The sequence below is a fragment of the Ursus americanus genome, chromosome 2 (genome assembly GCF_024610735.1).
Source record: "Ursus americanus isolate L20-20 chromosome 2, mUrsAme1.1.p, whole genome shotgun sequence".
Classification (NCBI taxonomy): domain Eukaryota; kingdom Metazoa; phylum Chordata; class Mammalia; order Carnivora; family Ursidae; genus Ursus; species Ursus americanus.
In genome coordinates this window covers 21,328,890-21,344,460 of record NC_142128.1, presented here as the reverse complement: position 1 = coordinate 21,344,460, position 15,571 = coordinate 21,328,890, and the positions used below count along the sequence as shown (strand labels likewise).

General features: G+C 44.6%; 1 protein-coding gene across 1 annotated transcript in view; it reads left to right on the top strand.

Moving 5' to 3' along the window:
- The first annotated feature begins 310 nt into the window (after positions 1-310).
- Positions 311-15,571, top strand: part of CACNG3 (calcium voltage-gated channel auxiliary subunit gamma 3) — an 81,035-nt gene continuing 65,774 nt past the window's right edge. The window contains exon 1 of the mRNA XM_045776484.2: positions 311-938. Within this exon, the coding sequence (XP_045632440.1) occupies positions 728-938 (211 nt within the window). The 5' untranslated portion in view covers positions 311-727. The remainder of the gene's footprint in view (positions 939-15,571) is intronic.

Below are 15,571 nucleotides of genomic sequence, written 5' to 3'. Positions count from 1 at the left end.
GCTGTCCCTTCAGCACCACGGACCTGAAGCCTGGGCGTTAGGGAGGCGGAGGCGGGGCAACAGGCGGGAGCTGTCCCTTCAGCACCGCGGACCTTTGCCCTCCGATGAAACCGCCCGCCCCCCGCCCCAGGACTCTGTCTTTTCTTCAGTTTGAGCGGGGGTGTCAGGAGCAGGCGGAGAGCTTTCCTGGGAGGCTGGGGAAGCAATGAACACTCTTCTCAGCGACTCGCCTCCCAGCAGTGCTATTTTTTGCCATCCGCCCTCACCCCCAGCACACGCGCTCGCACACACACGCACGCACGCACACACACACACACATAGACCTCTCTGGATTTCTTTGCCTTGAGTCTCCCGGGGCTGTGAGGAGCCAGGCGCATCTCAAACCGAGCTGGCAGCTCCAGGCTCCGGAGCCATGCCCTGCACGGACCCTCATCTTTACCAAGCTCCTGAGGAATGAAAGGAATCCAGGGATCCTCAGAAGGCAGCAGTGATGTGGACCAACCCCCTGGAGCCTGCACCCTTCCAAGGGCCATAGGCGACCAAGGGAGCCGGAGAGAGCTCCAGACAGGAAATCCCAGCTTTCCTAAAGTCTCTGTGGATGCTGACAAAAGGAGACCCGAATTTTTGGAAGAGCCTGCCCTAGGTTACCCAGCTGCAAAGTGATTTTCCCCTCTGGCATTGAACCTACCCCTCCAACCCCCAGCCATCCAGAGTACCATGAAGAATTATGAGGATGTGTGACAGAGGTATCCAGATGTTGATCACCACTGTGGGAGCCTTCGCAGCTTTTAGTTTAATGACCATTGCAGTGGGCACGGACTACTGGTTATATTCCAGAGGTGTGTGCAGGACTAAATCTACAAGTGATAATGAAACCAGCAGGAAGAATGAAGAAGTAATGACCCATTCGGGGCTGTGGAGGACCTGCTGCCTAGAAGGTATTTACAAATTCCTCTCAATGGCCCCAAATAATGCAGTTTCTGATATTCTGATATTCCAGTGGGTGTTTGGGGAGATGGAGGCAGTGATGGGGAACGAGGAATAGTTTGAATTATTGCTGAGAATGTGCAGATGTCCAGATTGTTCCCAGCAAGACTAATGCTGTGTGGGATGAAGAGGTTGGGTCTTGTTGATTGTTTTTGGTTTAAGCTTCATGAGATGAGATTTTGTGGCACTCTAGGCAGCTTCTGCAGTTGAGCAAAGTCTCCAAATCCAAAATTCCTAAGCATATTGTGAACTGCTTTGATCTGTGGCTTGTGATGGGGTCTTTGGCTCTGCTTAAATTGCATTTCAGTGGGGGAGGGGGAGGGAGAGGGAGGGAGAAAAAGAGAGAGGAAGGGAGGGAGAAAGGGAGGGAGGCAGAGGTGGAAAGAGAGAGAGAGACTGTGACCTAGGCTGGCACACTCTGAGCTATTTCCTTATTTCTAACATAGTCTTATCAGTTTCTTCTGAGTTTGGTCTAAGTAGATATTTTCGTAAACTTGCATTGCCAACCAGACTAACATATGTGAACCCCTACACACACACACACACACACACACACACACAAACACACACACATTTTAACAAAACTTCCATATTAATACATGTTTCCCTGTTTGGGATCAAAACAAAACTGAAGTGTTAGTATTTGGTATCCACCTGTGTTCTTTCTTAAATCATCTCCAAACTCAGCAAATATATTTTCATGACATTTGCATAAGATTGATTCTCCAAAATCACAGCTTCTAATTTTAAAAATTGAGAATTTGCTCTAAATTGTAATGAAGAGGACAGACCAATTTTTAGAATGTCAAGCTCTTGGGTAGCCTGTCTCACTATTAAACTCGCTTTCACTACACCAGAAGTCACTCTCAGCAGCACTGGGCAATGCCTGAATGTCAGTGGTAGTAAATAGAAAGATAGAGAAGAAAATCAAAGCTCTTTCGAGCTTATGTGCCTGAGGGAAGGAAGGCACTGGATTAGAGGGGCAGAAGGGAGTTTTCTCAGGCTTCTGAGGAATCTGTGAAGCTTGTCACAGTGATGAGCAAGGAAATCTGGGTTTCCTATATGTTCCCCTCCCCTGTTTGCCATTGGTTCTCCATGCCTGCATCCCACTGGCTGGCATTTGTCAGGGCTTTTTGAGAACTTGCATTTATGTAAATGACTTAGGAAATCATGCTATGACATCACTGGCTAGTGTAATATTGCATCATTCCCTGGCCTTCTTCCCATGTCCTGACACTCTGAGCAACTGCTCTCCTGACTAGCACTACTACAATCAATTCTGTTTCCAACACAAATTTGCAACTGGTGGGAATCCCAGGTAGGAAAAGACTACTTTAAATGCAACAAGGATCATTGCACTTGAAGTCAGAAGACCTGGGTAATGCTGCAAACTCTCTGTATGACCTTGGCGAAGACATTTACCTCATCCAACCATGGCTTATCAATCTGGGAAATGATTACTTTGGAATAGGTGATCATGAATTAGCACTATCCAAAGCTCTTAGTTTACCCAGTGTACTGATGGAAATTTTAGAACAATTCTTTCCCAAACATTGACAAAAATCTAATATTAGTGATCATTGGTCATCAGATATGGTGAAGTCATTTACCTTGGGGAAATTCCATAATTTTCTTTCCTCTATTGACAACAAAGAATTGAATTACCTTTTGTAAAGCTGTGAGCTGGTGGATGTTTTGATGTCTACATGGTTCTAGGGATGGCATAAAAAAATCTGAGCCAAATAAGGTATATATGTAGACCATGTTTCAGTTATTTCCAGTTCTTCTGCCTCTTGGAACAAAACCTGGGAATGTACAATTAAACACCAATTTTGGCTTCCTCCATTAGGGCCTAAAATCCCTAAATCCTTGCTCAGAATTTCTCAACTGATGGTTTCTCTTTTCTCCAACATCATGTCCTACACCCACAGTTTGTACAAGGAATTGGAACCCCACCCAGGCGTTCTGTGGGCTTAGTGGGAGAAGTGAGAATTTGAATCAAGATGGAACTGGTTGCATCTGAGATATGCTCTTGGTCAGGTGAATTCTTTTGAGAAAATTTGTTGCAGGCTTCATGCAATTTGGCTCAGCCATATTTTTTAAAACATTTTTTGAAGTATTAAATACAGTAACTTTAATGAGTCACAGTGAATTTTTAGCCGTGTGTACACCCATGGAACCAACACCTAGCTGGGCCTGGCTGGCATCCGAGCCATATATTCACGTACTGAATATATCAAGTGTGCAAGGAATTTTGGGAACCTCTGATTTCCTGCATGCAGTAGGCAGAACACATCCTCTGGAATAAAGATGTATCACCATCTCTCTCAGTATCTCCTGTCTCCTAGAGTCTCAACATCCTCATTTTTCTGGTCCTTTAGTGTCAAAAAATAACTGGAGGACTTGCAGCTCAGTTTTCCCTGATATCCAATTAGAAGAGTCAGTTCATCTACCCTTTTATAAGAGCCATGAGAGAATGTGACTATTTGGTCCAAAAGAGAATGCTCAGGAGAGACATGACAGCTGTCTGCGAATATCTGAAGAGTTGTCATATGGGAAGGAGATTTGAAATGTTCTCTGTGGCCTCAAGGGGGTAGAAGTAAGAGCTAGAGGAAAAACAGGTTTTACCTCAATATAAATAACCATGCAATGGGGAATGGGGAGCTTTAAGTGGTATGGGTTCTCCACCACCAAAGATATTCAAGAATAAGGAAACTGCATCAATGTTTCCAAACCTGGCTAGTCATCAGAATCCCATGAGGAGCGTTTTGAAAAAAACAGACTATTAGGCCTCACAACTAGATTCTCTGCTTCCATACGTCTATGGTGGATCACTGGAATGAATTTTATGAAACTCCTCCAAGCAATTCTGATGTTAAAGCCAACACGTACTGAGTATTTACAAGGGGCCTGGCAACCATTACATGTGTTAAGAAGGATCACATCACTCAAAGGAGAGAAGGGCTGTTTCAAGTTTTCATTTCTGTAACTCACCAGAATGCCATTTATATTTAGCACTTACTCTGTGCTAGCACTGTTCTAGCAATTTTGAAAAATTAACTTTTTCCTCTTCAGAGGAGCTCATTGATGGAGGTATTATTATTATTATTGTCATTTCATAGGTGAGGAAACTGAGGCCTAGAGAGATTATATGACTTGCCCGAGGTCACATACCGAAACCCAGCAGACACTCCTTCACCTAAGCCACGTTGCTTCTCGGAGCATTTGCTAGACAACATTAATTCATGCTCCAGTGGATAGGTTGCTACTGGTACAAACATTAGCTTGTGAGAATGCCCGGACACATGGGTTTTTCCATTCAGAAGCTCAGGTTCCAGAACACTCAGCATGCTTGTGCCTCGTCTGCAGGGGTGCGGGAGACATCAGACAGGCACAAACTCAGAGACGGCAGAGGACACGTTTTGAATGAAGAAACAATCGACCTATGTAGAGACACCCACACTCAGAAAGCCTGACTCATTATCTGTATCTGGAAAGCACGCAGGGCATTCACAAAGTAGGGCCCAACTTGCTGCGTGTTTTCAATGGCAGCATGTGGATTTGAATGAGAACATGTTCGATGTATGATTCCCCCATGAAGGAGACCCCTTAGAGTGCTAGACTCCAGCAAAGTAATGTATTTATGGAGTGGAAAGACCCCGCTGGCCTGGTAGCAAGGAACCCTGAGCGCTCACCGTATTTCTGTCACTACCAGTTAAGGGAATTATGCATATTCGTTTCCTCTTTTGGGCCTTAGTTTATCCAATTCTGAAATGAAAGCTGCAGATAAGATTAGGGAATGAACAGGGGCGCCTGGGTGGCTCAGTTGTTAAGCATCTGCCTTCGGCTCAGGGCATGATCCCAGGGTCCTGGAATCGAGCCCCGCATCAGGCTCCCTGCTCCTCTGGGAGCCTGCTTCTTCCTCTCCCACTCCCCCTGCTTGTGTTCCCTCTCTCTCGCTGGCTGTCTCTCTCTCTGTCAAATAAACAAGTAAAATCTTTAAAAAAAAAAAAAAAAAAGATTAGGGAGTGAACGAATCCCAATGTCCATGTAATGTAACAGTTGAAACAAGCAATTCACTGTCCTCTTAACTCAATTCTATGGGGGGGGGGGGAGTCACTGCACTTGAGAAGATATATGGTAACTGAAACATGGTCTCCGTGTAGGGGGTAACAGAGAATGGTGGGGACTGAGGCAAACCGGAGAACACAAGCCCCCATCCAAGGGACAATTACTATGTGACATGAGTTGATATTTACTGTGGGGAAACATGTACCAAATTCATCCCAATATTCCAGATATTAAAAGCCACATGTAAAATCTCTTGATTTTTAAAATGTGGGCAACTAAATTAACTTTTTAAAAAAGCACTGCCTGCCAAGCCAAACTTGCCTTGTCGTTGAATTTGACCCATGCGCTGCCAGTTTAAAGGCCCATTTAATCCAAATTTCTGTATTTCCATATGTTATTCCTAAATTGTTCTCCATTAGTCAATGATCACTTTTCCAATTCATTTAAAAAAATGCTGACTAAGAAAATAAAGCCCACTTAGCTTTTAGGACAAGGAACTTAAAATGATGGAAAAGAGTTTCAATAAACTGCTATTTCTGCTACAGATGGGCCTGGATGACATCAAACATCTGGCTGAAAAACTGAAAAAAAAAATTAGCCAGTCATTAGAAGTTCCCCCATATTTCCAAATCTCCAGATGGTTGACTTTTTCAGCCAGATGGGGTTGCAGCTTTATTTATGTGTTCAGAAGCCTTCGGGGAAGCTGCAAAGATGTGATTAAGGACAGAGATAAGAGAAGGACCTAACAGTGGTTGAGTATTTCCTATGTGCCGAGCCCTGTGCTGGGCACATGCGGTAACTCATATACCTTTCATATTTCCTGTCTCCCTCCAGTAGAGGATAAGGCTAGGGACCCTTGTCTGGTGGGAGCACTGTTCTATCTCTACAGCATAGAACAGTACCGAGTAGCCACTTCTGCTCCTCTACCCCTACATCTGAGGCCGCACCTTCCCTTAGACGTGGGTGCAGAATGCCCTGACTCTCTTCCCTACTCTTGACCTTCTCCCTGTTCCTTTCCCTGCATGCTTCCTCTTTGCCTCTAAAGCCCCAGAGGCAAATAGAGGAGACAAGTGGACTGTAATCTTAAGGCAGAATGTGGGTGAGTGACTATGCCTGTGTTTGTGGGACCAACCAGGAATGGGGAGGTGGCAGAGGTTGAGCTGTGAGCACGATAACATTCAACCAGAACATGTCTGCATAGCCATATTGCTTGTTAAAATGTTGAAATACTTTCCTACTTCTTGGTAAACAGCATCTGGCCCAAGTCCCCCATCCACCCTCCCCCTTCCACCACAACTATAACTACCCTAGCCTATTCTGGAACCTCCCAGACCTCTATGAGATCTGTCCAGTAAAGGGTTAAGACCTGACCCAGCAGGTGGCATCATGATCCTGACCCAGTGCTATGGAAGCATCCATTCTGACTGGCTGGTCTCATGTCCTACCTGTGATTAAATATTCTGAATCTTATTCCCATTTCTATCGTTGACCTGCTCTTTTTCTTCTTTCCTCAAACCCAGCCCCCTACCTTCTGACTCTTAAGATTCTACCCATTTTAAGAAGTAGATGATTTGAAAATAATTCTGTTTACTTCATCACTTGAAATTTTATCTTCTGGATTAGGAAAAAGGCAAGTGATCTGCATTCCAAGGTTGGGTAACCAGTGTGGGTTATTAACATGGTGACTAGTATGGGTTCCCAGTGTGCATCAAGAAAAAATAAAACAAGAACAAAAAACCCACAAAAAAGATGACTATGTCATTTGAATGTTTTCTTGGAGCGGTGTCTAACAGTCTTACCAAAGAGGTCATTGGATTCTTTGGAGGCATGTAATTGTGTTTGACTTAGTTTTATTATAGATAGAGGGCCAGTGGTATAGTTAGGTGCTTATTTGTAGAAAACTTGGAAAGATGCACATAAGTTTGCTCATTAGAGGTGCAAATGATTTCCGTTCATTAGAAGAGATAAGCTCAAATGTTGTAGATTTATTGCCCACCCTCTAGGACATGAATCAGTTTTACATCTAATTTGACAATCTTACTTCAGAATTTTTTTCCCTGAAAAATATATATAACATCCTCCTTTGAACTAGCTTTGTCATTCTGCTCGTTCTCTCATTGATGAGTTGAATTAAACTTGACATGAGCTCATTGTATATTTTAGGAAAATTATGTTTCTAACTATTTAAAAATTATACTCCGACATGTGGAAGCACCCCCAGCGAAACCAATGATTCTGAGGGTAAAGAGAAGCCCCCAAAACGCCAATGTTGTTTTGCTTTTTGCTCCATCCACACGACCCTGCCAGAGCCCCCTTTTTCATTGTAGGAGCAAATGGGCCTTTAATCATTTATGAACTGTTCTCTGACCACAGAGAGTATGGGATAACAGCAGGGGTCTTGAGGTCAGGTAGACCTGGGTTCTTACCTGGATCCTGCCATTTACTCGCTGCGATGCCTGGGGAGTCGCCTCACCTCTGAGCATGAGCTTCCTTACGTGTAAAATGAAGACACACAGTAACAAACACTCCCAACTCTTTCTGTGCTTCTTGTGGTTCCTTTTTCCTTCATACCTCTAAGTAATACATTGACCAGTAGTCCTTAATTCATCCTTTTCAGACAAGAACTATTTGCAAAGACAAATGATAAGCTAGCTTTCTCATGCCACCTCCCTTTCTCCCAAAACTTGTGGTTCTTCGGTGAGTTACCTGTGGCTCCAAGAAGAATCATTCCCAAAGATTGAGGGTGCCTGCAAAAAAGAGACTGGCATCACATTCCTGGGTTGGACACTGCTTGCGTGCCTACTTCTGTAAGGAGGCCGAGAGAGGGAATGGCAATGGGGCCGCCTTTATGGAATGGGGAGGTTCTGCTGGTTACGCGCATCTGGTAGTGAAGGGCTGAGCTTGAGCCCTTTGGTCCGCATCCCACCCAAGAGAGCAGCCCATTAGGCAAGAAGACCGTGGTCAGAGTTACATAACGTTCATGACGATGTTGCCCTGCCCAGGGCTGCTGGGCTTAGGGGTGATGCAGGGGCTGAGAGAGGACTTCTGCCCCATTCCCCAAACCATGCTCCTTGGCCCAGACCTGAGTCCATCCAAAGGGAGGAGGGCCTTTAAAAAATGTTCGCAGCGTACTGTATGGTTCAACTGCAGGTCCAGCAGCATGGGGCCATGAGTGCCAGTGATGGAAGCCAAAGAGGGATGGGAGAGACTGGATCAGACTCAGATATCCCACATGGGGGAGGGAAGTTGCAGTGGGAAGGCCCCCGAGGGTTCTCCAATCACCAATGCACATGTCTCCAAAGTCAGTCAACATGTCGACCCCCGCCATGCAGAGAACCCTGATGATCAGTGTTAGCTGGGGGAGTAGTAACGACAGACAGGAAAGGTTTGCAAACTCTCCCAGCTAAGTGAGGTGACATTTTGGCCTTTTTTTTCTACCTGCTCCCTGCCATAACACACCAAAGGCGCTAGAATCTAAAAGAGGGATGAGCAGAGATAGCGCATTGCAAACTAGAAGTTATAACAGGCAAAAGTGAGTGGAAAGTTAGGACCTCCGCCCAAAATATCATTCAGGAAATGAGGGGTTGGATAGAACACAGTTGAAAGCTAAAAATAAAACAGTTAAACATTCATACCCCACTAATTTGAGATTCTTCAATAACTAGGGTATATGTCATCATGCTTTGTCTCTAAAATTCTGAAGTTGAAATCCCAACGGTGTATATCTAACTATGATACATAACCTGTGTCTCCGGGGTTGGCAAACTATAGCCCGTGGGCCAAACTCAGCCCATTGACTATTTTTGTACAACCCACAGGCTAAGAATATTTTGTACATTTTTAAATAGATGAAAAAATTACATAATATTGAATAGTTAATTTCATGGCACATAAAAATGACGAGAAATTCACAGTTCCACATCTATACTTCTGCATGTTGCCAATAAAAATTTTATGGAAATTTGTTTTCTCTCTTGTTATATATGTATAACATATAGTATCCTCAGTTTTGCTGCTTGGCCTGCAAAGCCTAAAATATTTACTGTCTGGCCCTTTACAGAAGAAGTAAAGTTTGCCAACTCCTGTTATATCTCACTGGAGAGGCATGGAGGAATCTATAATAACATTTTATTTCTAGAAGTACCCTTTGTTTTCCTGAGAATATTGGTTGTTATGGCAGTGGTGGTGGGGCTTTTTTTGGGGGGGGTACTATTTGCCTTTATCACAGACTCTTCGTCTGACCAGGTATTCTATGAGTCTTCTCTTTCCTGGAGAACTTGCACTTAGCTCTTTGATCAGGAAGTATTTCACTTCTTGCTGAGACGTGGAGAGGTTGAAAGAAAGTCAGTGAGATCCTTCCCTCGTAAAGGGCTCCAGGAAAATGCAGCCCCTGCCCAGGTGCACAGGGACTGACGTCCGTCGAGGCTGGCAAGAGGGGAAAACTTTGAGAGCCAGTCTTCTGATGGCAATGAAAAGAACAGGATGCTAGAGACAGGGGGAAGGGAGACTTGAACAGACATGGTCACCAAGTAGGTGAGGGTGAAGAAATGGATGCCCCCAAAAAGAGGTGGTTGGTGTTGGAAGTCAGGTAGAAATCATCTTCTGTTTGCTCCGCGGATGAGGTTCAATGTGCTCATGCAACCTCAAGACAAATATTATGGAAACGGGTGCTTTTATGGAGACAGAGTCATCCTCCAAAAATGTTCAGAATCACTAATGTAGAGCCTAGGGCAGAGGCAAAAGCTGGGATGAGCTGAGAATCACCCAAACCTAGGGGGCGTTGAAGATGCAAAAGTACGTAAGAAGTTCCAGAGAAAACCCAGTGGGTATGAAGAGGGAAAGTGACAAAACCCTAAGGAACACTGATACTTCAGGAGCAGGGAACAGAGGAGCTGGTGACAATTGGAAAGAAAGGCAGAGATGAAGAAGAAGTTATCAGGATTCGACTCCCATTTTAAGGGTCTACAGAAGCTTGTTCCAAAGTGATGGAGAAGAACAGTCAGGTCAAGACCAGCAGCTCTCCAGCCTGAGAGATTTGCATGAGAGGACCCACATCCGGGGCAGGTCTGCCCTTCCTCCTGGAATCAGTAAGCTGGTGGGGTGGCCACAGAGATCCTGAGGGCTGCTTCCAGGAAGCTGCAGAAGGAGAGGCTGGGCCATGAGAACCCCAGAAAGAAGTGCCAAGGAAATAATAAATAGCTGACACAATGAACACCTTCTGTGTTCCAAGCTATGATTACCAGGGCAGACCAAGCCTTTATTTCTGGACTAACCCCCGAGCATTGATTGATTGATTGATTGATTTAACAGACACATACTATATGCCAGTCACTGTTCTAAGTGAGCACTTAAGTGTTCAGATGATCCTTGTTACATCTTCAGGAGGTAGATACTGTTATTATCCCTACTTTACAAATAGGAGAACAGAGACCCGGAGAGCACACAGCTCTGTAAGAGGCAGAGCTGGGATTCCAACCCTACGCCGTGCTGCCTTTCATGACTGTACTCCAGGCGCTTGGATAAGCACTTAGTGTAAACAGATGCAACTCATAATAGCCCCGTGTACTAAGTAGACCCGCTCCACTCACAAGGAGACTGAGGCTCGTAGAAGTGAAGTCGTTTGCACTAGATCGCCAGCTAGTGTGCCCCCCAGAAGCTTCACCCTGAACACTACACTGCACTGTCTTCATTGAAGGACCCGGGCCTGGTGGGTGGGTCTTCTCCAACCTGCTCTCTTCTTCTTCTTCTTCTTCTTCTTCTTCTTCTTCTTCTTCTTCTTCTTCTTCTTCTTCTTCTTCTTCTTCTTCTTCTTCTTCTTCTTCTTCTTTTTTAAAGATTTTATTTATTTATCTGAGAGAGAGAAAGAGCATGAGCCGGAGTGGGGCAGAGGGAGAGGGAGAAGCAGACTCCCTGCCGAGCAGGGAGCCCAAAGCAGGGCTCAACCCAGGACTCCAGGATCATGACCTGAGCCGAAGGCATATGCTTAACCAACTGAGCCACCCACACACCCCTTCAATCTGCTTACTCCTATGTCAAGGAGGGTTTGGTGTCAGTCACTGGCTCTGAGCCATTCAACAACTGGAACTTTTGTATAAAATAATTATCCCAGCCTCAGGGTGCCTGGGTGGCGCAGTGGTTAAGCATCTGCCTTTGGCTCAGGGAGTGATCCCAGCGTTCTGGGATCGAGCCCCCGGAGCCTGCTTCTTCCTCTCCCACTCCCCCTGCTTGTGTTCCCTCTCTCGCTGGCTGTCTCTCTCTATGTCAAATAAATAAATAAAATATTTAAAAAAAAATAATTATCCCAGCCTTTCCCAATTTTTATTGCAAATCCAGCAAGGTCAGGGAAAAGAAATGGTAATGCTAACAAGATTTAGATGCGGTAGCCCTGGGCTGCTGAGAAACGCCACCCCTGGAGATCAAATGTAAATTTTCTTTAAATGGCAACTCCAGTCATTTGGAAGTGAGAACAGCCGCGTTTCTTAAGGAGTTTCTGGTTAGATGCAAGGGAGCAAAGCGTTGGGGATTCTTGCATCTTCTACATTGGATTTGGGTGTCTGCAAACTTGGGGATGCCATTAGGTTCGTGGCTGTCTCACTTCACGAGGAGCAAACTTGGACACATCATTTGTTAGACATCTTTGAGCTCTTGACTCTGTGTCAGGCAGGAATCAAGTTCTGGTTTAGGGATCTGCAGCCTGATTCTCATTGGCACTCAAAGAGCCCAAATCATCTTTGAAGAGCACAAACACCCACTAGACACGCAACAGACCAATGCACCATGAGGCCTGGTTCTTGATGACCTTGGGCTTAGAGAGGCCAGAAGTGGGCACCTGGGCTGAGGTTGGGACAAGCAAAGCCTGACACCGTCTGTCTACCTTTCGACCTGCATGTTGTAAGCAATATCATCAACTGTCTTGTTGCCACCCAGATACACTACCAACCATATTTTGCTGAACCGGCACAGAGTAGGTGTTCAATAAATCTGCGCTGAATTTGTTGCTTGAGGGCAGGCAATTCAATTACCTTAAGCTTCTCCTAGTGAACCCACGCTAATCGCTACCAATCGCTATTCTGCTCTTCGGTACTTATAAACCACTTTTAAAATAATGTATCCTATCATCGCTGCCTTAATTGTTGGTAATTCACTAGCCTGTATTTGGAGGGAGTCTGACTTCACGGTCTTGAAAATCTCCACATCATTTGTCCATCCCTTATTTTCCATTTTTTCCTCGAAGGTTATCCAGAGTAGTCTGGGCACAAACTTGGGGAAAGACTAAAGTAAATACATGTTGTGTGGCCATATTGTGCGCAAATCCAGCAGACACTGTTTCTATTCCTTGCACTTGGCAGTCTATATATATTTGGTTACCTGCACGTTTAGGAAATGGAATCCCCACAGCTCTGCATTCTGTAACATATGCTTTTCAGCGTCCTCAAAGCTACCTTGGAATACGATAATGTCTTCCTGTTCAGATGATTCCGAAAATCATGGGTAAATGTTGAAGCGTCTTCCCCCATCTCCACTTACAGAATCCTGCTGTCCCCTGTGCAAATTCATCTTGGCATACAGCAGGTCATAGAGATGTTTCATGTACAACAAATCGTTGTGACCCTTTGCAAATTACAGGACGGCAGAACCAAGTAGCTGTTGATCAGCTTAAAATGCCTTAAAATATATCCTCCCAAGTAAGTGTTGGTTTTTCAAAATAGTACTTTTCACCAAAGACAAATCTGGCTTGTGATCAAAATGCTCTAAGTGTTTAAAGAAAAATATAAAGATCAAATCAAGAGGCAACGATGTTAATCGGAGTCAGAGTTCTACTGCACAGCATAGTAATTGTTCTCCTCCGCTTTTTCACTCTCTGGTGAGTGATGGCTTAGCTCCCAAGCCCAGGGGAGATGGCAGGGTTAGGTTCCAAGAGATAATAAGGTCTGAACCAAGGAAAATTCAGTGTGGGCCACCCCTAAAGATGATTTTCCAGCTATGGTCCCTGGGGCTGTGCTGCAGCGCCATCCCTTTGGCTTCGGTAATGGACAGGCCCAACCCATCACTATGGACTTTCTCCAAACTGTCCAGAAACTCAAAGATGCACTGGAGAGGGGGATGAGATTGTAAATAGTGTGATCAAGGTAGGCTTCCCTCCGAAGGCGATATTTAATCCCGGATATAAAGGAGATGAGGAACCAAGCCAGGTGTCTATTGGAGGGAAAGAGCATTGCAGATGGGAAAAAGCAGCAAGTGCAAAGGCCCAGGGGTGGGTTATGGGTAGGGTGTTCAAGGAGCAAGGGAGTCACTGTGGCTGAAGAGGATGATGAGCTCAGAGGAGGGAGTATATCAGTTGAGGGGACTTGACCCCGGATCGTGGAAGGCCTTGAAAGATGTTGTAAGAACTCTAACTTCGAGTGAACTGGAAGGCTTTGGAGGTTTTGAGCCCAAGACTGACATGTTCTTGAGTTTGCCACGTCCAGGTCTTCTCAATGGAGTTATTTGCTGCTTGATAAAGGAATGTTTTGTTCCATGACCTCCCTTGCTTCTCGCAGGCAAGAACTCCCGCTCTAGTCTTTAAAGTTTTTGCCTCAACTTGCCCTGGTGCTTCCCAAAGACTAGGCACAGTGAAACAGCATCCCTTCACCATCATCTTCCTTCTTCCCCTGAAAGCAAGCCCATGGTCCCTTACTGTTTTCAGTATTGTATCTCTTTACTGTGGGGAAATGGGCAGATGACAGTGACATGGAAGTTTCTCATGTTTATCGAATCTTGCGAAGTTCTTAGACTTATCCTTCCCCATGGGCATTCCCTCCTAACTCAGATTCTCACCCTTCTCCAGCTCAGGCTGTCATCTTCTCCCATCCTGGTCCCCCTTCTCAGCCTGGAGATCCAGCAGGGGGATGTGAAGTGAGCGATTTGCATCTGGGGAAACTCCAGCCTGGCTCCCTGGCTCTTTAAGTCCTTACTGAGCACCTACTAGCCACTATGCTAGGTGCCGAGGATTCAGCAGAGAATAAAATAGACAAGTCCCCGTCTTTGGGAAGTTCTGAATTGTGGAGGGAGGATGCTGAGAAAGTGCCTCTAGGCGAACAGAGCAGGATACTCCCGGAAGAGGGAGTAGGAGTCCTGGGCTAGTCAGGGGGAGAGGAGGCTTGCCACAGAATGTTCTCTTAGGGGCTTGCCTGTCTCCAAGGGGTCTGGCCTACAACAGATGCCCATAACACATTTGCCAAACGCACTGCAAGGCTGTATAGGTTACCCAGAGGAGAACGGACTTCTAAGTGCTGGGGACTGGAATGGAAATAAATTCAGAGCTCCTGGCTTCCTATCCTTAAGCAGACGGGAAAGAAAACAGGACAATAGTCTACTTCTAGAAATCCATGGAGACAAATTGAGTGACTACACGTTTCTCTTGGTTTACATCTTTAAACTCTCTTTAAAAAAAAAAAAAAGCCTGGCTATTTGATTTTGGTCATGCTTTTTGAGTGGCATATTTTTCTTACTGTATTTTTTAAAAACACTTTTAACATTAAAGTAACACCAAAACACATTCTCAATATAAACTTTTAAAACAAAACAGACTAGGCAATGTTTCCTCTGAACTCTCTCTATATCACCCATCCCCTTGCCCCCAGATGACTGCTACTTCCATGAATCTCTAATAAATATCATTTCCCTATCTTTTGGCTCTACCATGTCAAAGAGATTAGAAAGGGTATATTTTTCTCTTTCAGTTCAAATTCTTCACAATTTACTCAAAAGCTTTTAAAAATTATCTTATAATTTACTAAGGCATTTAATCATGCACATTATTTTTAAAATTAAATCATGTAGAAGGGCTCTTAATGACAAGCATCCGCCTCAGGGGCCCTTACTCCCCCTCACCCCAAGTTGTACTGCTCAGAGCAAGGGCTTTTTCCCCCCTCTTTAACCATTTCTGATTCGGCTCTTGCAGTGATTACATCTATATCTCCAGATAACACATTTATCCTCTGTTTCTTGATTTATAAGCTATTGACTTCCTGCCATAATAGGTGAGGATTTAGTTAAATCATTCCACCCTCTGTATTGATTACCTTTCCAATTTCTAAAAATAACATAAATCTTTATTCCTTTTCCCACCGCCTTGGGTAGAATGTCTCAGCTTCCCACTTTCTAGAATGGTGGTGTCCACCTTCCCCCTTTCCACTTACCCGTGTCCGTTAGTTGTATTTTTGCTTTCTCTTTGTCAAGAATTCATTCCGTTTGCATTTGACTCCAGCTACACTAATGCCTCCCACGCTGGGGCTGTGGGTCGATTCTGAAGTTTGAAAGCCAATGAAATTATTATGATCAGGTGGGAAATGTTCAATGCAAAGCTAAGTTGTTTTCTAAGACTTCATTTTTCTCTTTGCGGTTTCAATGTCACCATCTCGTAGCCATTCAAAAAAACAACCAAAGAGGTCCAAATGGAGTCTTTTTTTCTAACACTTATCCAGTTGTTCAGAATCATGCTATATATTTGTTTGTGTCACACTTGGGCTTT